The following is a 24,819-nucleotide window of genomic DNA, read 5'->3' as shown; positions in this document are numbered from 1 at the left end:
GTATGTGTCTGTATGTATGTGCGTGCCTCTGTGTGTCTGTTAAGTCTGAGCCTTTGTGTGTATATATATGTGTGTGTCTGTGTCTGTGCGTGTGTATGTGTGTGTCCACTCCAACCAACATATATGTAGTTATGCACGTCGTTTCATTACTTAAAGGCGAACACTTCGCTTTGGATAATTTTACCAATATATTTTAAATTCCACTCTCCACCTGTTTATATCAAGAAGGATTTCATACTATGGGCTTGGTTACGTTGAAAGAAGACATTTCCCCCATGTATGCTGGTGTAATGGAAGCATGGCCAGATGGCATAGGTAGACTGGAAATGTCGCTGATAATCAAAGAAAGAGTTATGGTCCTACCCAATACGGACAATGTACCGTAGATATGACCTCATCATGCTCCTGAAAGATACAGTAGCTTGGTTAGGGTATTTTCACTGTTACAATATTGGTAAAATTCCTGGGCTTTTGACTTTAAGGAGCTATCAATGAAACATTTGTGGATGGCAATCCTAACAAATAATACGGTAGCTGTTTCTATTACAGTAGCCTTAATTATATTTCATTCATGTTGAAATAACTCAAAGTCTTTCTTTTGAATTTAACAGCAGGGCAGTGATCAAACCCGGAAATAGTTGCTTGCAACAGGAAACAAGTTATTCATTTCCACTGACAAGTACGAGCTTCATTTCTGTTTGCTCAAAGCTCGTATGATTCAACGTTGTACAATGCGGATTTTTAACTGCAGTATAACAGTAAAGCTGTTAATACGTTTATATCCGTTGTCTCATCTTTTCTAGCTGTAACTAGGTAACGGAAAAGAGATGTTTATTTGAGACGTCTTAGATGCAGTTCTCAATTATCTTACGTGAGTATTTTCAGTGCTTTTATCGGAGGTGATTGTGTTTTCAGTGTTTGTGTCGGGGATGATTGTGTTTTCAACCAGGAACAGATATGATTGATAAGATTATACTTATGTACTCCTAAACTGTAATTACTGTGTTTAGAAGTTGTATGTCGTTGACAATTGAGCATTTAATGTAATGCTTTTGTTATACGTTGGTATATTTTCAGGTGTAGCACTAATTCCAAAATAAAAAACCCTACTCACTTGAGGAACAATGCATATTTTAGTCGAGAATTACCTTTAAAACGAAATCATATACCAACGCCGGTTGTTATGTTAAAGTATAAAAGTATTTACGAGGGACAGGCGTATATATATTTATTCATTTCCTTAAATACCCATCCACACACATACACGCAGAGAAACACACACAGACACGCATGCACGCACGCACGCACGCACACAAACACGCGCACTCACAGACACAAATACAAATGTTCTGTTACATCCCTCTCTCACCAGAAAACAAAACATTCGATATTTCCCCCATCACAGATGCACAAATACTTGACCCCTCGCTTCAAGATATATCAGAACAACCTTGTTTTGCTCAAAGCTGAAAGCCTTAGCTCAAAACACATCATTCCTTGGCGTGGGAGCATCGTGTTTTTCAATAACAACAGGCTATTCATGGGCCCACGAAGAAATATACACTGTCCACTGTAAGTGTCGGACAGAGATTAACGGGTCAGTACCATGGAGAGTCTAACGTCCAGGCGGTTAGGTGGGAGATAAGTGTTGAGCCAGATATATGGACAGGAAGAAATCCATACTAGTCAAGTCTTTGCGGGCGTTATAGACTTGCAGAAGTCCTTAAGGCAATAATTAAATGTAGTTTAAATCATAATTTCTAGATTATGTAAATACAGTTGGTCACTTTAAGAGACGGAAGACCTGGTGCTGTCCACATATCTAGACTTGCCTATTAGGAGGATAGAACTCCTACACATCCGTGGGTTTATCTTTCAGTGCAGCCTTGGAGCAAGGCTCGGGGAGAAAGAACTTCCTGCTAGTGGTCTCGATGTTAATCGTTTCAGTTGTGTGTGACCCAGCGTCATGCATGGGGTATTGCAATACACGACAGCAAAAATCAAGCACCCGTATTCCATATTTGATTCATATAGAACACACTTCATTGCTTGTTTTACGTTTTCTCATTGTTTGGGGGGCGCTGTTCGACCGCCGCGTCGAAGTCTTGGGCTCGGCTTTTTATAGCAACAAACCCGTTACATCCCGTCTCGTGCACATTCCGCTTTGTGTTCAAGTGTATATGCTACAAACACACGAGTAACGTCTTGATTTGTCAACACCATACACATGCTTGTGGAGTTATTCAAACATTCGTATCACATTTGGATGGCGATGAGTATTATTGTGTAAGTTTAGTTGTGTCCAGGAAAAACTTTCATTTCTAACATATATTTTGCGGACGGTTTTTGTGTGAATACATTTCCTGCCAACTGAAAAAGGAAAACAAAAGTTTGGATTTGCTTAACTGATCAGTATTAAACATGCTTCTGGTGAAAAAAACAGTATTTGTTCATGACTGATCAACCATCAGGTCAAGGTTTGCTGGTTTTACTGAGTGATTAAATACGGTTTTACGCCATTAATACATTCCAGCAAATTCACGGGGAAGAAATTCAAATGGGTTTCACACTTTGTACCTTTGTTGGGAATCGAACCCTGGACTTCCGCGTGACAGGCGAACGCTTTAACAACCAGGCTACTCCATAACCCATTCGAAGTAGGTTTCTAAATTTAGTGATAGCAGCCACATAAAACTGTTTTACAAACTAGAATCATTACCCTTCCGCACGCAGGGAAGTTCATAGTTCACAATTCTTCCTGAAACAGGAAGAACTATTCATGTTTCAAGGACGTTTTAAGTGCAATATTACCCATTACAAATACATTACAACATATACCAATAACCAACATTTATTAAATATTATCTGATAAAATTTAATGAAGATTACAAAAATGAAATCAGTTTCCAATGGACGTACGTTAAAAGTCATCGTACTTTGAGCGTCGTAAACCGACCTTACATTGAACAAAAACTGTGTGCCATCTGTTTCCTCCAATTCCTGTTGCTTTTTCGTGGTTATAAAAGCTATTATAGGAACGTGAAATATGATGATGGCTGCTCACAATCAAACAGAAATATAAAAAATTGCATGTTAGTTGATATACGCCTTAGGCAGTTCTGAAAGTGCACAGGTGAATGTTTCATTTGAAGGAGATACTTCAATGTAAATTCTATTCTAACATAGCAGGGATATGATTGGTTAAATACAACCGATGGTTTTATGTTATGTTAGGGGTGATGTGGCATAGCATATATAGAGTACATGTGTTTAATGTCCCCAGAATCGAAAGGGTAATGGGGAATGCTTAGATTGTTGTTGGGAATAAGAACTAGAATGTCCAAGGTTGCAATACTTTGTTGAACTGTGTTGTGATATTACATACATAGTTTATCACATTGTTAATCACAATAAGGGCGGTGGGGTAGCCTTGTGGTCAAAGTGTTCGCTCGTCGATCTGAATGCCGAGTTCGATTCCCCACATGGGTACATTGCGTGAATCCCGTTTATGGAATCCTCAGCTCACTCACTCACTCACGAATCCCCCTCATGATGAGAGACTCGCTTCGGTCCTTCCCTGCCCGACAGTAAAATCCAAAATTTGTACATAATTAATTATCAAATAAACAAAATCGAATTGACAAACAAATCAACACATAAGCTGACATTACTCATTTCATTCCACCAAATGTGATTTACTACGTCACTGTTATTCTATCTACAACTAAAATGTTTATAAACTACATGTTTATATTTTCAAAACATCGCCTCACCGGTGTTACAGTGCGCAGGCCAAATGTTACCCCAAGATTGCAATCAGAACAACGTGTTGAAGTGGCCTGGATTTTCATAAGAATGATTTTTTCCACTGGCAGAGTTAGATGTAAAACCTGTTTAAGTTCAAGCTAAAACTAGCGGAGTATTGGGTGCATCAGTCAAGCAGATATAAATCAATACTTCCTCTTTTGAAGATGCAGGAAAGCAAATCGAAAAAAATAATTTCTACAAGCAAACTATAACCCCAACCAAAAACTGATGAAATTCAAAGCTGACCCGAGCATATGCTTAATTTACTTTTCCATGGTTTGAGACTATCCCTTCGGCGAGAAGCGCTGCAGAAAGCTCATTCTCAGACATCAAATGCTTGTTAGAAGAGAGAGAAGCTACAATCGACTTTGGCCACTCTCCTAAATTGAGACTCGTTTTCGCGCCACATAGTACAGTGCAGGTGGATTAACCAGGTTTTAATTCTGAAAGAAACACCGTCAAATGGCAAGGATCCCGGCGACAAATAGCAAAATTGCGATGAAGAAGGATCAGCCGATTTAGCCGAGGACGTTAATCAAGGGCATAAGAGAAGACTGGCTGGTCAGCGCGTGTAGTACTACGATGTGGAGACGAGGCACAGGGCGCTTCACTGCTGCTACGATACCACTGTTCCTTTAATACTGAACGCTGCCGTCTCTCTTGAGTTAGTGTACAATTAATTGTTGTAACGATTGTTTAACCAGGAGTGGATACATTTCAAGTCAGGACATCCCACAGTGTGTATTAACCTATAGGGTGATTGTTGTATAAAATCAAGGCTTACTTTAACGCGAGAGAAGGCGGTGGCACTTGTGACGTCCACTTATTGTAGCTAGACACAGCACTGAATCGTGGAAACCGCGGGTTCTTTGATATGGAGATATAATGAAGGATTCTTTTGCGTTGGCAGGTAACTTGCTAGGAATATACTCTCTGCACTGCAATCATTGACAACTGTTGGCGCTGAAGCCGGCGAGAGGCTGGGTGTACCATGGGCTGCAATATATCCAGTGATGTGAAGAAAGAAGCAAACGAATTAGACAATTACCTCAGTAATGAAGAAGTGGATCTTGTCCGGAAGAGCTGGAAGGCAATAGAAAATGATCTGGACGAGACTGGGATGATTATGTTCAAAAGGTGAGTTTTGCGAACACGTTGGACGATTTTTTCTTCACGCTGGAATTCATTTACTGTTTGAAAAATCTCATTTATATATGTTTTTGTCTCTTTGGAATCTCCAACATTTTGTCTCTTGTGATATTCAACATTCATAGTAGATCACTTAATCACTTTCTGACACAAATTTGACACTGTTTGTAAAAGATTTGCGTTTCCATATTGGAAGATTTGTTGTGTCAATAAATACCTCAAGATGACTGTTTTTTTAAATATAAGATCATAAACATTATTCTAGTTTTTAATTATCACTCAAATCCGTGTTCAGCGGAGGGTTTGTTGCGAAGACGCTACAGAAATACCAGTTATATTCCTAGCAGGTGGCAGCATAGCTTAGATGTCCTCGCCTTGGGAAAATCCCATTTGCCATATTATCGTCTCTCGATACCATTTGACTTGAGTGTTAATGCTTTGATGTAAGCCTAGGGCAGACGAGAACTCGAAGCTGAAGATCTAAGTAAACATCATCCGTTAACTGTATGACTATACCTAGACACTCATTTGAAATACCGGCCACGTAATTGTATTTCTAAAAATCAGTTTACGAGACGAAATTACAGTTCCATTGCATGGTTTAGTATCAGTCAGCTAGGAAATTTTTCTATTTTATGTCCCGAAACCTCAGCTTCCTTAGATTGTTTGTTAATATAAACGTATGTAATATAGTTAAGGGTATGTGTTTTTGTGAACAATGTTTGACAGTAAACTTTAAAAAAAAATCAAACTGTAAAAGTATTGGCATATTGACGTCACAGAATTCGATTATCAGCCATGCTTCATATAATCATCAGCTAGCTTCAGTAGAGTATCATGTTTCCATCTAATATATGATCGACCGTCTTTTCAATTGTAATGATGCATCCACGTCGTCTGTACTTTTTATCTGATAACAGATTTTTTTCGAGGAAAATGGAAATACAGAAACTTACGGCTGGTCAGCTTGCACGAGTCGCTAACTTCCTGTGTCAAATTTACATAGCTCGAAGTTGTTCGGGTGCATAAATTTTTATCGCCCTGAACAAAAATTTGAAACAATTTAATGGTTTTTCCCTGAAGGTATTGATCGGGAGATTATCCGTCAAAGATGATGAAAGTGTGTCCCGATCATTAAACTTCCTTGATGTTATCGTTGGCTGCCTCTACACGCAATGTATATTACATTAACTTATCTAAGGCATTGCAATGAAACGCATAGCGGAAATAACACTATCATGTGTCCAGTTGCTAGTATATGATTGAGCGAAAGGCGTCATGCCATGTTGAAATTAGATTCACCGGTGTAAAACGCCGTTTACGCATGTAAATGAGTCTCAGTAGCTTTTTATAAAAAGTACAACACTGCAAGTTGTAATTACATTGTGACAATACCTGGTGAGGGATGCTGAATGGAATGCAGCGCAAAAACAGATGTGTATACGTTATGTATACAGTGTGTATACGTTATGTATATAGTGTATATACGTTATGTACAAACGTGGACTGTGTATATGCTATGTAGACGTTATGTGTACATTGTGTATAGGTAATGGGTATATTGTACATACACCATGTTCTATATAGTGTACATACACTATGCATATATTGTGTACACGTGTATATAGTATGCATACCTCATAAATATATTGTGTATACGTTATGTATGTATTGTGTATACCTCAGGTACCTATTGTGTGTGCATATATATATATATATATATATATATATATATATATATATATGTGTGCATATATATATATATATATATATATATATATATATATATATATATATATATTCATATACACGTTATGTATTCGTAATTTATATATCATGAGTACGTCATGTATATGTTGTGTATACGTCATGTATATGTTGTGTTTACGTCATATATATATAATGTGTATAAGTTATGTATGTATTATGTATAGATTATGTATACGTTATGTATATATTGTGTATACACAATGTACATATTCTGTACACGTGTATATATTGTCTATACGTCATGTTTGTATTGTGCATACGTTAGGTATATATTAAGTATACGTCATGTCTATATTGTGTATACGTAAAGTATATATTGCGTATACGTCATATATATACTGTGAACATGTGCATATATTGTGTATACGTCATGTATATGTTGTGTATACGTTTAGTATATATGTGTGTAGGCTATGCATATATTGTGCATACGTTATGTGTATATTGTGCATACGCTATGTACATATTGTGTATTCGTTATGTATATATTGTGTATTCGTTATGTGTACATTGTGTATACTTTTTTTTTGTAAATCATGTTATGTAAATGTTGTCTGTATCTAATCTGACATGTACATTGTACTTCAACGAATCACCTCTGACGTACAGAAAATGATCGTGGACATTGTGTCATGCTCCGTAATGATCCTACTCTAGGCTTAAGACAGTCAGGAACATAGGCGCGGGGGTCGGGGTCGTGGTAGTCAAGTGGTTGACATGTTCTCATATCACCTCATTCTTGGTGACCCCGCCGGGATATTGTAGAAGCCTCACTCACTCACTCACTCACTCACTCACTCACTCACTCACGGGTATTTGACCTAAAGTACCAAAGTCCTGCCTTAGATTGTAGAAGCCTCACTCACTCACTCACTCACTCACTCACGGGTATTTGACCTAAAGTACCACAGTCCTGCCTTATAAGTTCGATGGGTTATGTATATGATTCATCAGATGCTGTTGTATTCTGTTAATGGTCAGCAATATTTGAACCAACACCAGCTGAATTTTGTCATCACGAATCTGAGCGACGAACACGTGATTGAAACCCTTGAGCAAGAGTTAAGCTTTTCAGTGCACCCCCAAACCAAGCAAAGAGCCAATTGTTCCCAGTCGTGTTTCTGTTACGAGTTGCAATGGATTAGATAGACAATTTGTCGTTTCATTGTTCCTTTATATTGACCAATGAAATGTCTAGACAAAACCATCCACGAGGCTTCTCCTGGTGGCGGGAGGAGTACAAGTGATTTAGAAAGGCAGCTCTTGGCCACATCGTGGGGTTCGAGAACATGCAGTCATCCTGCGCTTGCTGATTGGATATCTTACGCAGCCAGGGAATGCAGAGTTCGTTAAGAAAGGATATTAGAGCATTACAGAACTTACATTCACACGATGGTCTATTGTAACGAGAAGGGAACGAGAGGTCAGCAAAAATTGGATGCTTTTCATGTGCGATTGTTCACAGTCGATTTAACGTACTGACGCGGACTTTGATCTTTCTGGTATTTTCTTTTGTATTTATCTGTGGATCTATCTATACGGACAAAAATATCTAGTATCAATGATATTATAACCTGTGGACAGTACCTCCTACCAATAGCTAGTATCTAGTCCTCATTGCCATGTGCACAGTATCTAGTCAACATAACCTGTCTACAGTATCTAGTCACATAACCATGTCTACAGTATCTAGTCATCATAACCATGTGCACAGTATCTAGTCACCATAACCATGTGCACAGTATCTAGTGATCATAACCTGTCTACAGTATCTAGTCACATAACCATGTCTACAGTATCTAGTCATCATAACCATGTGAACAGTATCTAGTCCCCATAACCATGTGCACAATATCTAGTCACTTTAACCCTGCCTACAGTATCTAGTCATCATAACCCTGTCTACAGTATCTAGTCATCATAACCCTGACTACAGTATCTAGTCATCATGACCCTGACTACAGTATCTCGTCAACATAACCCTGTCTTCAGTATCTAGTCACATAACCATGTCTACAGTATCTAGTCATCATAACCATGTGCACAGTATCTAGTCCCCATAACCATGTGCACAGTACCTAGTCACTATAACCATGCCTAAGGGTATCCAGTCATCATAACCCTGTCTAGAGTATCTAGTCCTCATAACCATGTGCACAGTATCTAGTCATCATAGCCCTGTCTACCGTATCTAGTCATCATAACCATGTCTGCAGTATCTAGTCAACATAACCATGTCTTCAGCATCTAGTCATCATAACCCTGACTACAGTATCTAGTCATCATAACCATGTGCACAGTACCTAGTAACCACAACCCTGTCTACAGTATCTAGTCATCATAACCATGTGCACAGTATCTAGTCAACATAACCCTGTCTTCAGTATCTAGTCATCATAACCCTGACTACAGTATCTAGTCATCATAACCATGTGCACAGTACCTAGTAACCACAACCCTGTCTACAGTATCTAGTCATCATAACCATGTGCACAGTATCTAGTCACCATAACCCTGTCTACAGTATCTACTCATCATAACCCTGACTACAGTATCTAGTCATCATAACCATGTGCACAGTACCTAGTAACCACAACCCTGTCTACAGTATCTAGTCATCATAACCATGCGCACAGTATCTAGTCATTATAACCCTGACTACAGTATCTAGTCATCATAACCATGTGCACAGTATCTAGTCACCATAACCCTGTCTTCAGTATCTAGTCATCATAACCCTGACTATAGTATCTAGTCACCACAACCCTGTCTACCATATCTTGTCATCATAACCGTCATAACTACTCCGGGGGGCACTGGTGGCCCAGTCGTCTAAGGTGCCTCGATTCGCTGTTCAGAGTTGCCTCCCTTGGGCACGCCAGAAACCTATGATTGTGGGTTCGAATCCCGGTTCGCCCCGATTATGTTTGTAGGTATGTCAGCACCATACCCGTGCTCGTGGGTTTCACCGAAGTGGTAAACGTCTGAAACCTGCATCACTTCGGGCTTTCCTTCCACATTGAGCTGACACCCCGCGATATAACTGGAATACTGTTAAAAGCGGCGTTAAACCCAACTCACTCACTCACTCATAACTACTCCTGTAGATTGCCCCCATAACTCACATCACCATGTATTACCCAGTCTTCATATTCATGTAGTCATCACTTATCAAATTTACTCCTGTGGATATTATCGTCCAGTTAATACTAATGCTAATAGCAAAAGCTACCGAGCTAGCATCTAGTGTAGATGGTATCAAGTAAGATACTCCTGTAAATAAAATATAATATCGGTAATACATTATTTTAAAATTCTTGAGTCATCAGGGGAATTTCATTAATTTGGATACTTGGGACTCACTCAAATGGTTCGAGACAACTGAAAATTCGACACATCCAGTTCGACATATCCCAGTGTAAATGATGATAAAAATAGAAGGAATTCGCTGGGACCGAAGGTGAATTCCAGACAACCGGGAATTCGACATATCCAAGTTCGACACAACGAGTTTCGACCGTATATAAAATATTCACTGTTCGAGACAAGCAAAATGTCGATTATTAACCATAGCTTTTAGCAGGGATTCTGTCGGGCCTTTAACGTTATATCGACTTTGAGGATATGTCGGATGATTGAGTTGTATTAACGAGGATTCATTGCAATTCCTATTCATTTGCTTTTTCACGCATCAACTAAAATATCCTCATCCTTCAGTTATCAACATAAGGTATCTCTTCTTCGTTCTGCATCCCCATGTTCCGATATCACTGCAGCCATTGTAGTGATTCAATCTCCGTCACTTCCTCATATATCAACATATGCATCACTTGCGCTTCACAAATATGTGCACATATGCACCTTCTAACCGACTCTCAATGCAACATGCTATTGTATGCGTTCCATAATCATTGATCAATACTATACAATTTTCATTTACACCACACGTCCAATATAAACCAGCTCAGGTCTTAATGGCCATGGTCGCATTCTCTTAATTCTCTTCTTTGTGTGTGCATTTCTACCCGTCATCTCTTTGTATGTAGTCCTTGGTTCTCATTTCCGCCTTAATTCTGCCACAGCCTCACCAATAAACTGTAAGTCAATTAAAGGCACGACAGTTGCCATCATAGGAAATATATTCTCGGTAATCGATTTTGGGATGAATTCACTACAGTGTAATATTGAGACCACCGTTGCTGTATAGTGTTATTTGGAAAACACATCCCTGCGTGTGGTGCTCAGAGATCAGTGCCGTAGCAATAATTTTGGTCAAACATGGTTACAGTCAAGATTTAGCTCTGCATAAATCACACTGGGCCTTAGGCCTCAGGTTAACGTGCGTCTTTTTAACCTAGATTTTAGGCGCCTTATTTATCGCGGTTGAATGTCCATGATTTCTGGCTCATAGATCAAGACAATATAAACATGTTTAATTATGCTCAAATTATGCAAATTATTCTTTTATATAAATGTGATTAATATGACTAATATTACGAAAGAGACCACACAAGAAGACCTGAAGGATGTACAATACAATTGGTTGTTAAGATATATATTTCATCACGAATTTATTCGGATTTGTCAGTCAGAGGTATCAAATCACAATAGCCACCTCTGATTGAAGCAGCTGCTTTCACGTCTATGACAACAAGGAAGCTAATATGTAAAGAAAATTAGGCATTTTGAAAAAGAATCCAAACAGTTTGAAGAATAAACGGTTACAACATGTTGAGTTGTGGTCACCCACACACTTAGCGGTAACATCTACAGGTAACCAAGTAACATTTCCAAAATACGGCATGTGTATCTCCTAATTTGAAATATAGTTACCTGGTTATCTGGATATACCAAAGAACATTGTCATATCATGGAGCTTTTGTCAAACCACAATCACATTGGAGGATGCTCTCCAACCAGTTTCTGTCTTCAGGACATCACCGCGTGTGGAAAACCTCCGCGTGTTGATCTAATATATCTGCCGCACTGGGATGTCTCTTTGGGGATGTCACTGACAAGCTTCATATCTCTAGGGGGCTGGGTAATGAACTGAAGACACTCATTTGAAACTCGCATTTTCAGGATATTGCAATGAGGCCTATTTGATACTGCAATTGTATGACACAGAAATCGCATCGTCAAACAAGGGGCATACTCTTCCTATGAATATCCACATTGAGCTGTCTACAGTTACATGTATGTATGTTACTGATATGCACACAATCTGGATACACTTATACACACTTACACAGGATTGCCTTCGGGGGACTTAGAACAATAAACAATAATATTTGGTATTTAACCTCAGCTTCTTCCCCATATGAAATAAAGACCACTGGACACATATTGTTTGCATGCTGGGAACAATTCACAGGTCAGTAATGAACTGAGGGGCAAAAGAAAGTATGCCGTGTTCTTTATTTATGTAATTGAAAATTGCAAGAACTGTTGTTAAAATTGGTTGTGTCTATTTAGCCATACCTCATTCCTGCAACAGTCTGTAAAAAGAAGAGTAAACTACGGTTATAACGAACTCAAAGGGCCACTAATTTTAGTTCGTAATGACCGTAGTTCGTTATAAGCATATATATACAGCATATATACAACAAATGGCCAGGATTAAAAATAAGTTCGTTATATCGATCAGTTCGCGATAAGCGTGTTCGATATAAACGTAGTTTACTGTAATCTTTTTAACTCCAACTTATATAAAACAAACCCCAAACCACGTGGAAGTATTCTTTGAGTGCTGACTAAACGCCAGTACAGTTCATGTTTTGGATACGATATCGCCATCGTAAGATATTTTCAAATCAAAATCAAACTTAGGATAAGATCAACTTGGAGGTATAATAGTTTCTTTTGCTACATAAAAGCAGGAGAGATAGCTAACTTGTACAAACTGATGGAAGTCCTATTTTCATTATTATATGATGATAAATAATTTGTATCGTGATGTGAGCACATTGACATTCTATAGCTGATGATGTAGATGGGTAAATACCGTTGTGATGCGGTCATGATCGATATGAAATACAAGTGTGTTAGGAAGAGTTGTGCCATGCAACATATTCATAATATTAACAAGGCAGTTACAAGAGATTTAATGGTGTCATTGTATTTGTGTCGAGTGATCGTTTCACTCGTTAATAATGGAAACAGGTTTTCATAACATGTTTGTGTCAACGGAAACAAAGAATGTTGCTCAAGACACATGTATACATCTACTTTTCGAATTTACGATGGTTATACATCGAATCGTATTTACGCATTGTTGAACAGCGTCACAGTCTCCTTGCAGAGGATGCATGTGGCATCCCAAAGGGCATAAGGCTAATCCTCATAAATTAATACGACCAGTAAACATCTCAAGAATGACCCAGGTCATTACACATAACGGACGTCGCGGTCATAGAAGCTCATACTCAACCATTTCCCGTGTCTACAGCGGCGTTTCAGGAATTTGTCATTTCCGTAGCTTAACCCTTTTAAGTCGTTGATGGTAGAATGATTTCGATAAGGGATTGAATGACAGCGATTCTTGTAAAAGCACAGAGATTCAATTGCAAGTATGCTTGCGGAGAATGTTGCAAGGAGATTCAATGGTACATTTTCTTGTGGAGTGTTTAATGAAGTTGCAAAGACATGCAAGGGTTTGAAGAGATTTAATGGCGGAGATTGCTGCAACAAAAAACAATCATTGATAGAGATGCTTGCGAAGAGACCCAGCATCTGCGAATTGGTCATTCAATGGTACCTACTCTTGAGATTTAATGGCGAGGAACTTTGCAAAGAGATTCAATTCAACAGATATTTGTGGTGGGGCGAGGACTTATAGAGATTCAAAGGTACATATTCTTGCGGTGCGATTTAATGGCGGGGAATCTTACAGAGCTTGCTGATGTTTTAAATGGACAAAAAAAGTCAATAAATGTGACTTCTTGCAAGATTCCGGGACCCGATTAGATCCTAGTTTGGTCGATTGAACCCATGACATATTTCGAACATATCCACTTTAAGCACATTTAGGAGGCGATTGTTGTGTCGGCAGTTATAATGTATTGTATCAATCGTTTATTCCAACAGACAACCTAGTCTTTTACAGACCATCCGTAATGTTAAAAAATGAATTTTTGGCGGACTTCATTAATATAGATGGAAAACCACGACTACATATTTCGGATATTAGAGTAATTTCTCCGATCAATACCCTTGTCTAGCTTCGTCTGTGAGGAAGTAATACGGACATGCCCTGCCAAGATAAATTCCAAGAGAACCATCGAAAATCGTATCAAGTTAATACAAGATGGAAAGCTATCAATCTTTGCCTAGCAGACAGGTGGCACGAAGCACGCCTCCCAGCAAACACATATGCCATTTTAGACCTGCAGCAGACATACCTAATAAAATTATTTGGACAAATTTGACGGGTTTTAGACATGGGTCGAATAGCTCCCGTCGGGCCAGAATAAAATATGTAGTTGAGATTTGTGACGACGTGTTTGATGCCGCTACAGAAGCGCACAATTTCCATGCGAAGATGCTGGCTTCCATTTATGTCCTTAGATCAGCATGAAATATTCAAACGATATTTTGCTTTCAAAGAGTCACTTTTTTATCATATACAATCAAGTATATTTAAACCATACATGTTACGCGTCTCTATCGTGTCCACGCCAATTCAGTGGCAAGTATAAATAAATGTATTTAGAATTTACTGCCTGCCTGTGTTTAAAGAGCGTCCTGTGATTTAAAATGTATATAAATACGTACATGTACAATGTATGTATTTCGCTTAGGGTTTTTTATCTGGGTTGGTTGTGGTAGAATAAACATACAAGGTTATTAAGATGTATCAGATATAAAAGAGATCTCAACGCCTTCACTGCTCTTGTTCATCATTAACTGATCCGGGATGGTTAGACAAGGGGCTGATAGTCAATAAATTGATCTTGAGATGAGGGCTACCAGAACACTGGTATATATACAAACACAAGAACAGATGATATGAAAACATTTCAGCAAAAATTTGCCATGACTGCAGGGGGAATTAGTGGGACCTTGTGTACCTTTTGACTGTCCCCTGTTCTTCAACGAAAGAATGGGTACCACGTGCCCAAGAGTCAACGTCGGTAGTCATCGGAGCTGTGTGTGTGTGTGTGTGTGTGTGTGTGTGTGTGTGTGTGTGTGTGTGTGTGTGTGTGTGTGATATTCTAACTCTACGCTGAGTGTATGACATCGTCTTGCGATGCCATGAGACCCGTGAAGACTCCGGGATAGAATAGGTCTTCAGCAAGCCATGCTTGCCGTAAAAGACGACTATGCTTGTCGTAAGAGGCGACAACGGGATCGGGTGGTCAGGCTCGCTGACTTTGTTGATGCATGTCATCGTTTCCCAATTGTGTGGATCGCTGCTCATGATGTCATTCACTGGATTGTCTGGTCCAGACTCGATTATTTTACAGACCGCCGTCATATAGCTGGAATATTGCTGTGTGTGGCGTTTAACAACAAACAGAAAAAACAAAACAAAACGGTGCCATAATTGTTGCTGATGCTGTCAGTCCCTGGTTTGCCTGGTCCAGATTCGAGGACGCCGTTAAAGTTTGTGTCATTTACACATGGATAGGTTATTTTGGTTGGGTAATTTTAACTTGCTAGAAAACTTTGAAATCAATCTCGAAGGACAGGGGGATGGTATGTTGCGATTCAAAATGAAAGTAATGTGTGTGAAGAGCCTGATGTGGGTCAATATATAAGGTCGGATCATTGTTTTTAAGTTCAAAGGATGGAATATTTCTAAGCTCTAAAAAACCGTTATTAAAGATGTTTGGAATGTACAAAGCTTGAGAAAATCTTAGATGAATTGAAGAAGGACATCTCACGGAAAGATCTTTTTCTGGCGTTTACAGGAAATGAGAAACGCGTTCTTTTGACCTTTCCAACACCAATCATCCTAGACTAGAAACGATCAGCAAGCAATGGTTCATGGTGTCTCCTATCCCTTACACCGTCGAGCTTGTAAACGCTAGCGGCGATAGGGTAATACCATTATAGAGGCGTGATCACAGATTCGAGGTTCGTAAATAAATTGGTATTGTCGTTGACAACTGTTTGAGGGGATCTTGCCGTCCACAAAAGCGCCAGGTGTCAGATCCTAAGAGAAGAAAGCCCTACGTTGGCTTTAACCAGTCTATCTTGGCGTGATCAGTATAATATTATCATAAACACATAACATTGATTGATTCTTCCTATTTTGTTTTCTATGGGACGCATTAACACTAAGTAGTTTTTGAATGACCAACTTCTTTGTCTGTTATATATTCTACTCAACGTGTGATATATACAGTATGTACAATATAATGTAATGTAATACAAAATAACATAATGCCCCATATTGGTCATTATATTAACCGGGGAAAACACCTTTTGATTGGTTGGTTGGTTGTTTTACGCTGCACCCAGTAATATTCCAGCTATATGACGACAGTCTGTAAATATTCGAGTCTGGACCAGACATTCAGTGATTGATATCATGAGCATCGATCCACGCAGATGGGATCGATGACATACATCAACCAAGTCAGCGAGCCTGACCCCCCGATCCCGTTGTCGCCTTTTACGACAAGCATAGTCGCCTTTTACGGCAATCATGGGTTGCTGAAGACCTATTCTATCCCGGATTGTCACGTGTCCACCTTTTGGCTTGACTCTAAGACCTGAAGACATGTCCTTTCCTTATTTGTACTGGATTCCAAAGCTCTGTAAAACTCCGTACACAAAGAGATATAGTGCAGGGTGCAGCAACTGAACCGTCAAATCCCTGTCTCAAAGATTAACCTTAATCTTTTTTCAATCAAGCATGAAAGGATTTTCTTTTTATTCACACAACGTATTTGAAACAAATGACATTAATACCATGTGGATTCTCAAAACAGGAAGGAGTGTTTTTTCGCTTGCTTAGTAAAGAACCAAGTTCAGTCATGTCAGAACATTTGATTTTTCAATGCTGTACACCACTATACCTAACGATAAACTTAAGGACATCTTCATTCCTTGATCCATGGGGCGTCATTAAACGTGGTGACCATAGATGTAGGTGCATCTCTATTTGCAAAGGTTGAGGACAAGTACGTCAAAAATGAACAGATGGCATCTGACGTTTATTGGGGAACAATACGTGGAATGCTGGACTTCCACATCTCTGTGAAATTTGGAGAAAGGACATTCAAGCAGGAAGCAGGTCCCCATGGTTACCAACTGTGCTCCCCTCCTTGCTTTTCTGTTTCTGCATGCATACGAGTGGGAATTATGCCCGGATTGGAAAAATCAAAACATGGAAATTTGGCCAAGTAGTTTAAACTGTGCTTTATGTATATCGGTGATCTGCTTTTGTTCAATAATATTAAAAACCGATTTGATTTTCTCACCTGAGACAGAAATAAAAGACACAAGGGGAACCGTCTCCTCCCTTTCATATATAAATTCAAAGTGAAAAAAAAAACCTGTCTCCACAAGACTGTAAGAAAAGAAGGATAACTTCAACTTTCCAATGTCAATATTTCTACAGCTCATGCCTTTGGTATCTACATTTCACAACTTTTGAGGTACAATCGAGCATGCTCTTTCTGTAAATATTTCAAAGAGCGTGATGTGACTCAAACTTTTATGGTCGACGTGTGGAGGACATTTCCTCAATTTCACGCAACAGTACCCAACTTATGTCCGTTGCAATTCCCTAATTGGACTTTACCATATGTTCTTTTTTTTCATGTTAACAATTTACATGCCTTTACACGTACTTGTGACGGATGCCACCGGTGGAGCAGAAAACGCTCACTTTTTATCATTTCTATTTGATAGTAATCCATGATACTGTCGGAATGGAGTCTACACAGATTTTTCATGAAATACATAGAAGTGTCCCGATCACATGTTGACTAGTATATATCAAACTAGCATGTAATGATGACTTCAGTGTTAATGTATCACATGTACCAATTACATTGTCAAGATTGTGAAATCATGACCACGTGCATTGTCAAGATTGTGAAATCATGACCACGTGCATTGTCAAGATTGTGAAATCATGACCACGTGCATTGTCAAGATTGTGAAATCATGACCACGTGCATTGTCAAGATTGTGAAATCATGACCACGTGCATTGTCCGTCTAGAAACCCTGATAGACATAATTAACACTCACTAACATCTGTCAGAGCACAAACGGATGTCTTTGTTTTTAATATGCACAAATAATATTCGCTACGATGACTTCCAAGCGGTGTATTGTAAGTCAAAGTATATGCATTGAAACCTCAAACGTCTTGGCACCATCGAGGTATCGGCAGTTCGAGACTCACAGAGAGCCGATGTTTGATGATAAAAACTTGTCTCAGTTGTCAGTGTTAAGTGTGTTCAGGTTAACGACGTCGTGGTAATGACAAACTTCGAGTGTTTTTTTAGATGAACAGTTAACTTGCCTTTGCGTGTGTTTATGCCGAGTGCCACCGGGCAGGATACGCACACCTTTTCGCGAACACCTGGCATCTTCACTATTAGATAGTGATTTATAAACACATCCTCATGATGAAGTCGGAATCGCACAATAGATTGTGCTTTTGATAGTAATTTCTTATGGAATTATGGAAATGGCTTTATCGCTTTTAGCTCACTACATATATCGATAGAATCACTATGAGCACACGTTCATTTTCGTGTTTCTGAAAGAAAGAAGAAACCGGTCTCACGTACCATCTCAAGTTATATTCAGTCCGTATTCTTGATTTCGTACAAGATCGATGTCGTTAACGCTCATTGTCTTTAGCTGCAGAAACCAAATGTAAAATTGAGTCCAGTTAATTCGCCATCATTTTGATTAATCAACTTGTTTTACTCCTTTAGCATGACAAATGTCTCTACCAGGACATGGTCGCGGGGTAGGCGAGTGGATGAAGTGTTCGCACGTCACATGGAAACTCCGGGATTGATTCCCAACAATGTGTAATGTTTGAAGCCCATTCTTTGTGACCCCAGTCGTAACATGAATGGGATATCGCTAAATGTGGCGTAAACCATACTCACTCACTCCACCTGTGAATAATATGATTCCAAATTGTGAACTACTTACTGCGAATCTATGCCTGATTTAATGGAGGTGGTAATTTTTAAAATATATACTGACACGTGCAGAATATAATTATTGAAACAAATAAAATATACACCACAATTCTATGTCAATTCTTGTGTGACAGTTGTAAAACGAGTACACTATAAATGTACTACCGTCATTAACTTTCGTGTTGGCTGTGGTTCATACACAATACAACAGATACATGCACGTTTGTGCCAATCGTTTTATGAAATAAAACGTTTTCTTATAGGTTATCAAAACCTTTCTATTACCACCAGAACACACACAAACGCCGCTTTCTAGGCAAGAATGGTTGTGCGTTACGTTCACGTCGGATGTAAAAAAACTCCATTAAACCAAAATTATGTATTTAGGGCATATATATATCCATCAGTCCATCAAGGCTCACATCAGTGCTTCCTAATAATTTATATTGTAAGCAGTATTGTAATATTTATCTGGTATGGGAAACATAGAGTTTAACATTTTCATAGATTTCCAACTAACTGAGACCTTTATAAGGCAATCATTCTCCTGTTTTGTCTTCAGTAGCTGTGTAATGCTTAAGATCAACCATTCTTGGCCATTACCAGCGCTGGCCATACTTAAATGTCTTGAGGTCATTCAAGAACTATTTGAGGTTAATATATCCCAGGGGAACCACACAGACATGGGAAGACCTAGTTTTCTGCCATGGAGATGACTACCAATCTTTCCATGCTCGTCTTTAGATGTTACCATGTCTTATTATGAAATCTTTTATTACGAACGAGTTAGTTAAAAGAACTCTGTGGAGAGCAATCTCATTTCGACGGTGTAAGTTGCTTCCAGGAAAGGACGATTCGACATAGATAATCAAAATTGATAAGGAAATTAGTCTGGAAAGGTCAGTGGAAGTAGAGAAAAGATATCATGCATTTTTTCTTGATGTAGATATGGAAAATGCCAGGATGCGGAAACGAGATCTTTGTTTTAAATTACAAAATCAGGGAATTGTCGTGCCCTTTCCTTCAAAAAGAAGAGTCCATATCAGAATAGGTCAAGATTTTCTAGAATTAGGTCCTTTGAAAAAAGCACGCCACAATGCCAATTGTATGTTATAAAATGATACATGATTGTCTGTTGTCAGCCCCTTGCTGATTGGGGGTAAGGGTGACCCTTTCGCCAAAGACGACGCAATTTGCTGTGTAGAGCTCTTTAGGCATGCCAGAAACCTATGGAACCAGGATTTTGTGTGTGAACATAATATCCAAATGACGAAGTGACTTCGCCGAGGGATCCCGCCAGTGATGTTTCTTGTTTTGTCAGCACCATATCCTCGGTCGTGGATTTCACCTAATTGGTAAATGAGCTTTTCACGAACATCAAGCTGACACACCGTGATATAACTGGAATACTGTTCAAAGCGGCGTTGTACTAGTCACTCGCTCGTTCCCTAATTCCGCTTGAAGGGTTAGCTTCTTTTCAAAGCCAATACAAATATTGGCCAATATCATATGTTTTACGCGGGATCAGCAATATTTCACATTTAGTGAAATGGAATTGCGGTGAGGAAATATTAGTCATGGTGTTCCTTGTGGGATTTGAAATGAAAACAGAGTAGCCATGATACGTACTACATTTCAGAATGTCAGTCATTATCAAAAGATTAAGTATTATTTATCGAACATTTGATATTCCCTCTAAATGTCATAACAATTTAGATAATTTCCAGCCCTTTACAATTTGTCGATTTTAGAAGCCCAAAGGGACCCTACCATGCCTCGTTCTCGCTAAGGCTGTTGACAAAAGCCGATAACTCTTCAATAATTAACTTTACAAAGCCTTCAATTTATCTGACTTAAGAATTCCAAAGTATTGCAGAAACTTCAACGAAGGCAGGACGGTTAAAATCCGAATCCGAGGGACGTCCATAGCGTACGCTCACTGAAGAAAATGTACCAGCTATTATCGTCACCTTCTGTACAAATTACATGTTATTAACAGCTTTCAATCTGAAACAGGTGTATTCATCTCTTGAGAAGCACATAAACAGTTTTCTTTGGAATCAATTATTGGAATTAATATTGGTCATAATTCATCACTGCTAGAGTTGGTGTCAAAAACGGGATGATTCGATTTCACTATAAATATTTTGAATCAAAACCTCATTTAAGTTGATATTATTATTTCTTTTTTATTCTAAATATTTGATCAAATAAACAAATGAATTACCAGAAATAGAAACGGTAATTTCAGTCAAGGAACCAAAGCGTCGTTATGGAGACGAGAGGAAACGTTGTTTGGCAACTCGGGCGATGTGCTAATATCACTCATACGAAGATGTGGTAAAGTTCACAACTTGTCATAGAGGGTTTGGCATTTGGGATCCCGGATACATGCATTGATTAGATCCGAACACATCTAGTCTTGTTTGTGCTGCAGCATTCCATCTGCATCTCTGAGATTGGAACTGAGTCATCGTCACATTCCTGTTGAGCAGGACATGCTTACACTTTTCGGAAACACCTTGTGTCATCACTGTAATCTCCACCTCAGTTTTGTATTTCACGCCCAATGGAATCTGTTTTGGCAAATGATCGAGACTGATTCCACGTTTGTGTAATAATGTCAACACATCTCTGAATTCGGACATTCCATTCCTGGTGAAGCCGTGAAATCGCACACTCTATATCTTTCTTTCTTTATCAATTTATTTATTCCTCATTTACAAAAAGCTTTAAAGATGTATATTCTACACTAAACTGTTATCCATCTCGATCTGTAACAAGTGTATCTGTTACAAAATGTTGAAAATATCTCTATATAAATTACACTTCTTTGTTTGTATTATTCGAAGAAAGTTCGGATTGCATTGTCAAGATTTAGATGCAGACGCTCTTTCCACTAGACCACGGTCGCGGTCCACTAGTATGTAATAATGCCCCTTCAAATTTATTGGTTGAGTGAGTGGGTGGATTTTAGACAGCTCCGAACAGTATTTCAGTTGACTTGATGTGGGAGGAGAGCTCGAAGTGATGCAGGTCTTAGACGTTTACCTCTTTGGGGAACCCAATACGGTATGCTGCTGAAAAACATTCAGGGCGAATCTGGGATTCGAAACCATGATGATATGTTTCTGGCACCACTAATGCACCATGCACAGTGAAATGCAGCGCTTTAGACGACTGGGCCACCCATGCCGAATGAGTGTTCGCTGTATTCGCCTTTGACATTGATAAAAAATGAAAACAAAAGCGATGGTCCATGCCAAGGTCAACGTTAATACGGGGTTGTCATATATTCTTTTCATTTCGTCTTCGAATCAAAGACGTCATGCAGCAAATTCCAATCAAGTTCACACGTACATGTATGTGTTTGAGGGGAAAAGGCCTAGAATATGTCATTACTGTTATTTTGATCATGTCCATTTTAGCTAATCTATAATGATCCTGCAGCCAACATCTCTATGATACTCGACGCTGAACGTCGGAACGTCTGTCCAATGACATTTCAAATCTATTTTTTGCCAAGTGTGCCAACATAACAACAGTGTAATTCGCTTCCTCAAATTCATTTTATCAATACTGGCTGTTGCGTTAGCGACTGTTGGTATTATTTAGTATTTTCTCCGCTACCTGTTATACATGGACAACTCAGCATCACGTTTAACAAACCTTAACTCATGTTAAAATCGGAGGAAACATTACTGTGACGGACAACTGAATACAACTAACGCCTGAAAGCGAAGCATTCTCTGCTAATACTGTTTTGTGGCTACTTGATAAATCTTTGAAATGATCGAAAATGCCATTTTAATAATGATTTAGATCAACTTGCCGTTTTCTATTTCTTGAATGAATACTAAAATGATGACACATTTCTTTTAAAAGTATTTTCATCATATGATGAATGTTAATATTGTTTAACGTCGCAGCTGTTGCTGACACTTGAATACCACATGTAATGACTACAAGCGAAGCATTTCTCAGATAATATTGTTTTGTAACAGGAAGTTTATTCTTTGAAAAGATAGAAAATGTCATTTTCATAAAGATTTAATTCAACTTGCTCTTTTCTATTTTTGAACTGATTGCTAGAATCATCACAATGACAATATTCTTTCAAAAGTATTTTCATCATATGAGGAATTTTAATAATGTTTAACGCCGCAACCAGCATTATCCCAGCTCTGGCATGACGAGCTGTGCACAATCGAGTCTGAACCAAACATATGGTCCTATGGCAACTAATGATTGTTGTTTCTTTAAGCTGAATAAAAAATGTGCATGTGCCTCTCCATTATGTTTTCAAATTCAGATATTCTTTTTTTCTTTCATATCATTACAGATAACATAAACATTATAAGAAACAGATTGATGTTAAGATACTGAACTTGATATTGAGCATTTCATGGACATACGTTTCCTTTATGAGTTAAATGCTCTCACGAATCTCTTGGAGATAAGACGTGAGCGTGGTCCGAGGGGTTTGGCAATACTTTCTCCATACCTTTAGTATAAACATGTGCTTATATCACAACGTTCTTTCATACGACTATGTAAACACGTTTAAAGGATGATAACCTGTTTCTAAGAAGGTAGCACGTAGAGAGAAGTTAGGTAAACAAATTAAACCAAATTGATTTTATCAAGATGTGATAGGAAATGAAACCTTCAAAGTAACTCCATACGTAGATGTTTCAAAGGATAAACTGATTATATTTAATTTTCTGCTGATACGAGGAATGAGTAGATCATACAGATGAAGATTAACATTAGACTCTAAGGAAAGTATCATTTAATTAAAAAAACTGTCACTGTTGAATCTAAAAAGTCTTATTTTGTTCCCATCAAAGACGTCTTTACATTGGGGCTATCTAGACTTGCCAATTACCTAGGCACACTCACCGGAATGGCAGCCGTGGAGCAAGGCTAATAATGATGCTGAACCAGTAGAAATCTTTAAGCTATTACTTCAGGCGCCGGAGCGTAGTGTCCTTATAAACCCAAGTATGCCCTGGGGACTCGTATGAGGATTCCGCTTCAGAATAGGTCCCCCGGGCCCCATGATTGTCAAAAAAACCATTTTATGAGCATCGGCTGGTTACAAAGTGCGACCCGGCTGATTCTGTGTCAATCTAAGCGACGGTGTAGATCCTTGCTCATGCTTTCAATCACTGGTTTGAGTGAGTGAGTGAGTGTGGTTTTACGCATTCGACAATATTCCTGCAATATAATGGCGGTAACACCAGAAATGGGCTTTACAACTTGTACTCATGTGGGGAGTAGAACCCCGGTCTTCCGCGTGACGAGCGGACGCTTTAACCACAAGGCTACCCCACCGCCCACTCTGGTTTTAACAGAATGGGTTGCGACAGAACACCACAGTAAATGTGACGAAAAGGGAGGAGTAATAGTACCTTTAACGCGTGTCGGAAAGGTGTAGTGGTGGGTTCGAAACCCGGTTCGCCCTCTCTCTCTCTCTCTCTCTCTCTCTCCCTCTCTCTCTCCCTCTGTCGGCCGGTTGTATACTGTTTTCACACTGAGATGCCGTAGTTAACCATTAAGAATACCTCATACACACACAGCATACTGACTCCGGGCCGAGTAAGTGCCATTGTTTGGTATCACGCGGTTGGGCATCGAACCACCGACCTTCCTCTCCGGCCAGCATCTTCCCGAGGCAAGGGCGTTAACTGACCATATACTTTTATAGTCAGCTAACGCCCTTGCCTCGGGAAGATGTCCGGGCAGCCACTCTCGCCATGAGACGGCGGAGGCATACATCAGCGTGTACGTCCTCGCATTGTGATTCAACTGCTGATATTTCATTCAGCAGTTGTGATACAGCACCAACAACCTCAGATTGAAAAAGCAATAACTACTGGAAATGACGGATGGGGATTGAATGAGAGACAATATCTTCAGCCCAAAGAATTAATTCGAAATCACTCATCATTTGATCTTCAGGAGGAAAA

General features: G+C 39.0%; 1 protein-coding gene across 6 annotated transcripts in view; it reads left to right on the top strand.

Annotated features, from left to right (window-relative positions):
- LOC139442560 (neuroglobin-like) overlaps nt 1-24,819 on the top strand; it is a 46,854-nt gene that overhangs the window by 10,182 nt on the left and 11,853 nt on the right. For 2 of the 6 annotated variants that reach the window (XM_071223389.1, XM_071223388.1), the window contains exon 2: nt 4,718-4,944. In XM_071223389.1, the coding sequence (XP_071079490.1) occupies nt 4,799-4,944 (146 nt within the window). In that variant the 5' untranslated portion in view covers nt 4,718-4,798. Of the gene's footprint in view, nt 1-752; nt 872-4,149; nt 4,945-24,819 lie in introns of those variants that run through there. The other 4 variants (XM_071223387.1, XM_071223386.1, XM_071223385.1 and 1 more) reach the window with 4 other exon arrangements.

Source organism: Haliotis cracherodii, unplaced genomic scaffold (genome assembly GCF_022045235.1).
Source record: "Haliotis cracherodii isolate W230 unplaced genomic scaffold, xgHalCrac1.p SCAF_5, whole genome shotgun sequence".
Taxonomy (NCBI): Eukaryota; Metazoa; Mollusca; class Gastropoda; order Lepetellida; family Haliotidae; genus Haliotis; species Haliotis cracherodii.
Note: the sequence above shows the minus strand (reverse complement) of the source record. Positions and strands in the feature narration are given on the sequence as shown.